At 40.9% G+C, this 10,416-nt stretch overlaps 1 protein-coding gene across 1 annotated transcript; it reads left to right on the top strand.

Moving 5' to 3' along the window:
* Positions 1-655: 655 nt before the first annotated feature.
* LOC130355332 (keratin, type II cytoskeletal cochleal-like) lies at positions 656-6,239 on the top strand. The gene is made up of 9 exons (XM_056555361.1): positions 656-1,090; positions 1,490-1,698; positions 2,895-2,955; positions 3,041-3,136; positions 3,217-3,381; positions 3,836-3,961; positions 4,628-4,848; positions 5,496-5,524; positions 6,010-6,239. Exons 1-9 carry the CDS (start codon positions 656-658, stop codon positions 6,153-6,155), a joined length of 1,488 nt encoding a protein of 495 aa, XP_056411336.1. The 3' UTR covers positions 6,156-6,239.
* Positions 6,240-10,416: the final 4,177 nt, after the last annotated feature.

Genomic DNA, 10,416 nt, shown 5'->3' on the forward strand with positions numbered 1-10,416 from the left:
GGATACACCTTCCAAAACACTTCACCAAGTGTACCTTGGGGTCAAATATTTCCTAATCTGTGCAAGACCCTTGTTACAGATGTTGCACTGGCTCAAAGAGGGGACCCCCAGGGTAGCAAAAGCACCCTACCATTTATGACTACTATAGACTTTGCCATCAGTTGGCCTGGACTGCTCCAAGTACTCCAATCTATAGGACAGTGCATAATAAAGGGAAGGAAAACCCCACATTCATGCTTGAAGGAAAACATTTTAAGTTTCACAATGTGAATATAGTTGGTTTTAGCAAATAAGGAATATGTAATTGTCCTTTTCATTCTGACAATCATAGCATCATACTATGTACACAACATTTTATGCCCTTTTATGATAAAGATCTATTAATTCTGGAAACAAAACAGCATCACTGAATATTAGCAACTAATAAAAGTGTGGTAGCTTTGAAAATAGAGACGTGTGATTGTTTTATTTCCTATGAAATGAGGAGGAACCAATGTCATCAAGCTAGAGTCATAGGTAGTAATAACATGGTCTGCATTAGGAACTACACCCACTTTAGGTATATAAGGGACGTGGCAATAGTCAAGTCCATCACACTTCTTGCCTGAGCATTATATAGAAGATTTACATTGACTCTTCTGCAAAAAGATCCATCATGTCTCATCACTCCATCCTTGCATCTTCTGGACACAAGCACTTTAGCTCCTGTTCTGTTGCTTTACCTAAACACTCCAGCTCGCACAGCATCTTATCCCATTCTTCTAAGCACACAGGACATGGACACAAGAAGCAACATTGCTTTAGCAGTGCAAGTGCCCATAACATTGGATCCAAGGGACACAAGATTTCTGTTGGAAATTTTCATTCAGGGAAGAGCGGACATGGATCTGGATTTTTCCATGGAGACATTGGTCATGGATTTGGAGGACTAGCTGGCCATGGCCATGGAGGAATCACCGCTGTTACAGTGAACCAGGGACTTCTGGCTCCTCTAAACCTAGAGATTGACCCAAACATACAGAGAGTGAGAACTGAAGAGAAGAATCAGATTAAAGGCCTAAACAATAAGTTTGCTTCTTTTATTGACAAGGTAAGTACTAATTGTCCATAATATGTATTTAAAGTAAAATAGTTGAACTTAAGCTAGACAGAGACAGAATTAAAGGGGTTGCCTGGGATCTAAAATATTATGACAATCCCATCCTTTCAGCTCCTTGTCTATGCCAACATGGCAGTCAAAACTTAGCACATATTTCTTGGCCTGCCCCCATCAAGCATTTGGAAGGAAAATGGCCTCTGTTGGTCCAGACATAGAAGTAGAGGGCTGAAGAGCAAGGATTGTCATTACATTTTAGAGCCACGGATCCCCACTTTAAGGAATTAGTTAAACGCATGAAAACTATGTCTGCCATTTGCTGCCTGGAGATATAGATAGAGGAATGTAATTAATTCATCTTAGTAAACAATAAATATTTCTACCTTTTATAAGGTAAGATATCTGGAGCAGCAAAACAAGATGCTGGAGACCAAGTGGGGTCTTCTACAAGAACAGAAAACAGCCCGGTGTCAGATTGAACCTCTGTTTGAGGCTTTTATCAGCAACCTAAGGAGACAACTGGAGAACCTGGAATGTGAGAGGGCTCGTCTGGATGCAGAAAGGAACAATATGGAAGGAACTGTGGAGGAACTGAAGAGAAGGTACTGCTAACCTACTATCATTGGTGACCATAAGAGTTTTAGGCCTGCAGTATTCTAGCGATCAGCCAACATAGGAACATTCTATCATTCATGGACTGATTGTTGTTTTCTACACAGGTCAATATTCTACTTCTTTAGCTGTTAATTTCCCCATGTAATGGGCCCTAATATAACTGTTCAAGTGAATTATATTGACAGCCTTTAGGTCAAAGTTCAATACAAGTTAAAATAAGGAACCATAAGCAGTACTGTATCAATGGGAACTAGCTAGAGTAGGCTAATACTACACAGCATTTCTTGAAGGTGATGTAGTGATGCTTCCAGAATAACTTGCTTTGTATTCAAGTAGTCAATGAAGCTAAATTGTTCCATAATGTTTTCTTGGTCTACTTAAAGAGGTACTCCGGTGGAAAATGATTTCCTTTTTTTTTAAATCAACTGGTACCAGTAAGTTAAACAGATTTGTAAATTACTTCTATTTAAAAATCTTAATCATTCTAGTACTTATCAGCTGCTGTATGTTTCAGAGAAAGTTATTTTCTTTTTGAACTTATTTTTTTTTGTCTGACCACAGTGCTCTATGCTGACACCTCTGTCCAGGTCAGGAACCATCCAGAGCAGAAGCAAATCCCCACATCAGACATCTCCTGCTCTGGACAGTTCCTGACATGGACAGAGGTGTCAGCAGAGAGCACTGTGGACAAGACAGGAAATAAATTCAAAAAGAAAATAACTTCCTGTGGAGCATACAGCAGCTGATAAATACTGGAAGGATGACGTTTTTTTTAAATAGAAGTAATTTACAAATCTGTTTAACTTACTGGCACCAGTTGAATAAAAAAAAAAATTCCACCGGTGTACCCCTTTAATGTTCTGAAGGAATGAATGAATAATATTATAAACCACAATCATATTTAAGAATTAGATTTACAGTTGTTTTCTCTCAGAAAATCCAACAAAACCCTACAGTTTATCATACCAGGTTATATATATATATATATATATATATATATATATATATATATATATAAATGTATATATATATATATATATATATATATATATATATATACAATTTATATTATTAAATGAATATTTTTCACAAATACAGTCTGGTTTTTAATCATTGTAATGGTTTATAAGTATAATATTGTTTATTTTTATGTTTTTGCTGTAAATTGTTTGTCTTTCTAAAGGTATGAGGACGAAGTCAACAGACGTACAGCTGCTGAGAATGAATTTGTATCTCTGAAGAGGGTAAGTGATTTTAAGAGGAAAAATGGTTTTGCCAAATACTGTGTATCTTGACAATGATGTCCACATACTTTCACCTGTTCTATAGGATGTTGACGCAGCCTTCATGAACAAAGCTGAACTTCAAGCTAAGGCCGACTCTCTGACCGATGAGATCAACTTCTTGAGAACTCTCTATGATGCGGTAACATCTCTAACATGTGGAATTTCACAACAGTGAATAATGTGAACACAGTAGATTACAACGTTACTATCTCTCTTTAGGAAATCGCACAGCTCCAGGCTCAGATCTCAGACACTTCAGTAGTTGTGTCTATGGACAACAGCCGAGACCTGGACCTGGACAGTATTATCTCTGAGGTCAGAGCTCAGTATGAAGACATTGCTAACAGAAGCAGAGCTGAGGCTGAGGCCATGTACCAGTCAAGGGTGAGTTTCATATATAAGCAATTATACAGATGTTAGCAACTCAATGGCCACCATTTATCATTGTAGGTGTAAGTGAAGCATTTTTTTACCCCTTTTTTTTGTGTGTGGTCTCAGAGCATTTGATAAATTTTTGTGCAGGTAAACATTTTCTGAAATTTCTGTCTTCACATACACCAAAAACCCAAGCCAAGTCTAGGCTGATGTAGTTTTAGAGACTTCACAAAAAAGGCGCAGTTCAAAAAAACCGTCCATATCATGTGTATTGCCAGAATCAGTGGATTGCAACTCAAAATCAGCAGAAATGTGTAAACCAAAAGGTGCAAAAAAGGCTCAACTAAACCCTGCTTGCGCCTTTTTTGCACCTTTTATAGGCACAAAAAACTGTCTAAAGACAATGATAAATGTTGGCCAATATCTTTGTGACCAAGAGATGGTTCTTTTTATGCATCTGCAGTTTGAGGACTTACGCATGGCAGCCGGAAGAAATGGCAATGACCTGCAAAACAGTAAGAGTGAGATCGCTGAACTCAACAGAACAATTCAAAGACTCAAAGGAGAGATTGAATGTGCTAAATCTCAGGTATATTTAACAGTAACCCATTAGTATGTACATCTATCTTTATCTGTATATAGTATGTTTGGTGGTCATTGTTATTGTCAAATAATTATGTAGCTTAATGGCAATGCCAGCTATAGATACAGTAGGTATAAAGTCCAGCTTCAGTTCATGCACAAATGTTTATCTAACACTTTACAAATAAAAGAAATGTATCAGCTCTATATCTTGCTTAGAGTATATAGGGACATATAGCTGTCTCTTAGCTGATTTGTAAAGTTATAAAATAATGTTTTACTTCTAAGCTCAAAAGCCTTCTACCCATGCTTAGCTTTGAGTACTAAGCCTTGTATATTAATATGCAGGGCAGGGAAGAGTGGAGGCACGAGGAGGTATGCATGCTGCAGCTCAGCAAAGCCTCTATGACACTTGAGCTTGGAGGGAAAATAAGATGTTATAGCTTTGTGGACAGCTTTGTAAATCAGCTAAGAGACAGGTATCATTTGTTGTATCTGCCTTTTAGCTGTCTTTCCAGGTCTGTAGCACTGAGCATGACATGAAGCCAATAGATTTACTTTAGTAAAAATGAACGTGCCAATGTTACATGGATTCAAAAGTAAAAGGAGAGCAAATATAATGTATAAATCAATCTATATATGGTATACAATTATTTTTTTTCTCTCTGCATAGCGTGCTGCTTTAGAATCTGCAATAGCGGAGGCTGAGGAACGTGGTGAAGCTGCTGTAAGAGATGCCAAGAATAAACTGGTGGAACTGGAGGCTGCTCTACAGAAGGCCAAGCAGGACATGGCCCGCCAGATGAGGGAATACCAGGAGCTGATGAATGTCAAACTGGCTCTGGATATTGAGATCGCCACCTACAGGAAGATGCTGGAGGGAGAGGAAAGCAGGTCAGTCTCAATAAGAGCAGAATATAATTCCTAAGACTTTTGAGATCACTTGTTAGAAAAAGTAAACTACTTAAAATGATAGAAAGAAGGTGAATGAATGTCCAGCGCCAACTCGTGGAAGGGAATTCCTTTATTTAGTTGTCATAGGAAACATCACATGGACTCAAGTAATGTGACGTGTTTTGGTCCGCAGGGCTTCCTCTGGCTCCAGACTCCAGAGTCTGGAGCCAGAAGAAGCGCTACACAGCGCAAAACTTTTGTTGCTCCTCCGTTCGTTTGTTTCCCCCGCCTCATGTCTGCACCTGTCAATCCTGCTCCTGATTGTGTATTGTGATGTCCGAAATTGAATAAAGCTTCAAAAAAAGGCTATTTTTAGTGTGAGTGCTCCATCTTTCTTGCTTTCTCTCTTTTGAAATATTTGTTTGAACTGTATTCTGTGGATGTGAGCACCCCCGTAGTCTCATACACGAGCCATTATGCCATATTTCTGGAAATCCACCATTTATTGAACAGTTTCCCACTCACCTAATATAGGAGTAGCAGTGCCAGTGTCTGCATCCTCTGTATACTTAAAATGATGATTTCTACATGTATATTGAAATAAGGATTTCACTGAATTAATCATATTCCTTCTTGTACATTTTCAGACTTGCTTCAGATGGCCATGTTAATATCTGTAAGTACATATATTTAGGTTTCTAACTACATAGAATTGTACTACAGTATCTCCGAGTTAGCTTAGCATGTGCATGTGTATTACAAGTCCCATTAAAGTCAATGGCTTTTATTGCTGCAGAAAGATGCTGCTGGCCATACATACTGTACAATATATTCATGTATGTAAGGCATGCCTGCTTTTACTTGATACCAGGAAGAAAACACAGCATAAGTAGAATACAGTCATTTTCTGTCAATATTTCCATTTTGGAAAGGGGTATAAAGCTAGATAGTAACATTGATTATTGCTCAATATCTGGTGGGCTTTTATATAGTTATGTGTTAGATAATGTATGCAACAGCTGTTATATTAAAGCTCTATGTTTGATACAAAATGCTTATTGTTTGTAGTTGAACTATGCAGATATACAGTGTCTCCATGCTTGATTATTGTTCAAGTTTTAAAATCTTTCCTAACCCCCCTATTTCTGTTTTGTTTCTCAGCTGTTCTACACTCCAGCACTGGTGGAAAGCATCATTCAGGAGGAAAGTCCCACAGTCACCATCATCATAAAGGAGGATTCAGCTCCAACAGCCACATCTCCATTGGCAAGCATCAATCTAGCCATGGACATGGACATCACTGCTAGGGTCATGCATAGTGAATGATTTGTCTTTACAGATAGAAAGCTGTAATATATGTGCAACAACCTAGTTTGTCTATCTATGTTCTCAGTAGTGCCTCTAGCCTGCTAATCTAGCATATTCCCGTTATTGTATGAGCTCTGTATAGCTGTATTTTAATGGATGCTGCTTTAATAAATTGCAATGCATGCTCTGTCACCTATTGGAAATCTAGTGCTTATTCAAATACATACCCTTCAAACGGCATTAATATTTTGTTCTACGAAGAAAAAGTAAACTTTGAAATCAAAAATGAAACCAAGACCAATAATGTTTACAAAATAATATAGTATAACCTTCTAAAGACTATCTATTGGTAGGTTAGGGGATATTAACCTGCTGATAAAGGGTAGTAGGAGTACTAACCATGAGCAGTATAGTTTCTTTATTATGGCGCTCCTGTGCGCAGTTTATATGTAATATCAGTTTTATTGATATGCAGAAGAGACCTGTCAGTGCACTTTGGTATTTCATTACTCCCTCAGATATGGTTGGTTGCCCACTCCTCTGAAAATAATTTTAAGAAAAGGAAGGCCACTCTGTGCTGTTCTGTGCTAACTAGCAAAATTGCATCATTGGGTGATGATGTGAGGGCCTCAGTCTCAGAAATGGCCACCCTAGTGGATAACAGGGACATGCACAGAAATTTTGGAGGGCAGTGGCTCAAGTAAAAATGAGGGCACTTCTAATAATTTAAAAAATGTCTGTCAGACTTAATCGGTATGCTCTGCAGAAAGCGGGAGTGACATGACAGGGAAGTGGTGCAGCGGCCCAGGGACACAGTGGTCATCTGAAAAGGCCTCCTTGACATTCCTAGCCATGCCATGCCATCTGTATATATACACTTTTAAAACAAAAATAGAGAAAGAGAAACATAGCTACACATCCACAGTTTATATTTTGATCTACTTGCTTCTCAGCATAATTTCAAAAACAGGTTGTAGTATACATTTTGATCAAAAAGTACAAGCCCATACGCCACGTCAAGCCCACCTAGTTAGTTGGGTCCCTAACCTAACACTGGCATAGTTCTGGGCAGCATCCCTAGCCTCCTGGGAATGACCCAGTGGCCAGGAAGCCCCACATCTGCCCAAACAAGCCCCTGGCTCTGGGCCACACCACCCCACAGACAAAGCATCACAGCAACAATTGCCGCCACAGAGAACCACACCAGTGTGAACACTTACCATGTACTCCCTGCCAGAGGGCTGGGAGAATGTTAAGAGGAAATGAATTAAAAATGCCTGGACCGAATGGGGTATAGACAAATGTACAACAATAATAGAGAAACAGAAACATAGACGCACATCCACCATTTGTATTTTGATCTACTTGCTTCTCAGCATGTTTCTCTATTTTTGTTTTACATTTGTAGTCTGTCCCCTCTTTCATGGCCAGCACTCCACTCCACCCATTCGGCCCAGGCGTGTTTAAGCAGCAGGAGTCTGCATATGGGTTTCGTCCTAGCCTTCACCCAGCCCTCTGTCAGGGAGCACATTGTAGGTGCACTGTGCTTCCATTCCTCCACTAATTCCCTAAATATATATATATGCACATACACATACACATATATATATATATATATATATATATATATATATATATATATATAAGGACTTCTCCCTGAGGATAGCTCTGGGATCGTCCTTGACACCGCCACAGGACACATTTCCACTTCAATCAGCAGGCAAACAACAGTTCTTTATGCAAGTCTGGCCCCTCGCCAGCTTTATTAGACAGGTTGCATGATAAATAAAAATATAAGACGGGAACAAAAAAAAATCCTAGACTGCCCAGTCACTTACTAAACAGTTCAGCATGCCCTGTCTATCAACTGGTGGGCTTTTCCTGACCAGTTAAACTTATGCCTCCTGCAACCTTCTACTCACTGTTCACACACAGCATTTGCAATGTCTTGCTGTGCATCTCACCCACACTTGGGGCCACTCACAGCTCGGGCTGTGTGTTCCTCACCCCTGCCTCCCCTTCAGCCACCTTGCTGCCTTCTGGGAGAGCCCAGACTATTCTGTTTCCTTTCCTTATTAACACACTTCCCCTTTCTGCTACCTCATTAATTAGGCCACAGGTGGAGGTTTCTCCAGGGTGAGCTAGAGAAGTACACCCTTCCCTTGCCACACTGTTACAATCTATCTATCTATCTATATATATATATTTATTTATATATATATATATATATATATATATATATATATATATACACACACACACACACTGGCACCTACATATACACATGCACATGCATACAAGCATATTACAGAAAAGCACATACAATGCAAAGGTAATATACACACATACATGCAGACACTTTGACACATTCATACATAGAGTCACAAATATACATATAGAAACATATATACACAGACACACATATAACATGCAATATATACAAGCAGATATAGCCAACAGGCACATCATACATATATACATACATACATTCACTCACATATTTACACACATTGGCTGACATTCATTTACATACAGTGGGAATCAAAAGTTTGGGCACCCCAGGTAAAAATTTGTATTAATGTGCATAAAGAAGCCAAGGAAAAATGGAAAAATCTCCAAAAGACATCATATTACAGATTAGACATTCTTATAATATGTCAAAAATTATTTCCATCATTTGCACTTTCAAAATAACAGAAAACAAAACTTTTCAAAAGTTTGGGCACCCTGCAGAGTTAATATCTTGTACTGCCCCCTTTGGCAGGTATCACAGCTTGTAAACGCTTTCTGTAGCCAACCAAGAGTCTTTCAATTCTTGTTTGAGGTATCTTTGCCCATTCCTATTTCCAAAAGATTTCTGGGCTGTCTGTCCCGCACTGCTCTTTTAAGGTCTATCCATAGATTTTCAATTATGTTGAGGTCAGGAGATTGTGAAGGCCATGGTAAAACCTTAAGTTTATGCCTCTTGATGTAATCCCCCGTGGATTTCGAGGTGTGTTTAGGATCATTATCCATTTGTAGAAGCCATCCTCTCTTTAACTTCAGCTTTTTCATAGATGGCATCAAGTTAGCATCCAAAATTTACAGAAATTTTATTGAATCCATTTTTCCTTCTACTCATGAGATGTTCCCGGTGCCACTGGCTGCAATACAACCCCAAAGCATGATTACACATCTTACCCACATCTTATCCCCTATCCAAAGGATAGAGGATAAGATGCCTGTTACGCCGAGCGCTCCGGATCCCTGCTCCTCCCCGGAGCACTCGCGGCGTTCCCCTCTCTGCAGCGCCCCGGTCAGACCCGCTGACCGGGAGCGCTGCACTGACACTGCCGGCGGGGATGCGATTCGCATACCGGGTCATGCCCGCTCGCGAATCGCATCCCAAGCTACTCACCTGTCCCGGTCCCCGGCTGTCACGTCCTGGGGCGCGGCTCCGCTCCAGCGTGCACCAGCTCTCTGAGATTTAAGGGGCCAGTGCTCCAATGATTGGTACCTGGCCCAATCAGTCTAATTAACATCCACCTGCTCCACGTCCATATAACTTCACTTCCCCTTCCCTGCTTTGCCGGATCTTGTTGCCCTTGTGCCTAGAGAAAGCGTTTACTGTGTTTGCCATACCAGTGTTCCAGATCTCTTGCTATCACCATCGACTACGAACCTTGCTGCCTGCCCTGACCTTCTGCTACGTCTGACCTCGCCTCTGTCTAGTCCTTCTTTCCTACGCCTTCTCAGCAGTCAGCGAGGTTGAGCCGTTGCCGGTGGATACGACCTGGTTGCTACCGCCGCAGCAAGTCCATCCCGCTTTGCGGCGGGCTCTGGTGAATACCAGTAGTAACCTAGAACCGGTCCACTGGTACGGTCCACGCCAATCCCTTGCTGACACAGAGGATCCACATCCAGCCTGCCGAATCGTAACAATGCCTGATCGCGGGAGTCCCACAGCTGGGGACACCCGCGATCATGCATGCGGCACCCCATTTGTAATCAGTCCCCGGATTGTGTTTGCTCCGGGTCAGATTACGGGCGACTACAGCTATCACGCCCCCTCCCGTAGGCTTGCATTGAGGGGCGGAGCGTGATGTCACACGGTGGCGGAGGCGTGACGTCACACGCCGCCGGCCCTGTAGTCGCCCGTAATCAGACCCGGAGCGAACACGCTCCGCTTACTGATTACAAACGGGATGCCGCCGCTGGGGACACCCGCGATCAGGCATCTTATCCCCTATCCTTTGGATAGGGGATAAGATGTGTAAGCAC

Source organism: Hyla sarda, chromosome 2, assembly GCF_029499605.1.
Source record: "Hyla sarda isolate aHylSar1 chromosome 2, aHylSar1.hap1, whole genome shotgun sequence".
Classification (NCBI taxonomy): Eukaryota; Metazoa; Chordata; class Amphibia; order Anura; family Hylidae; genus Hyla; species Hyla sarda.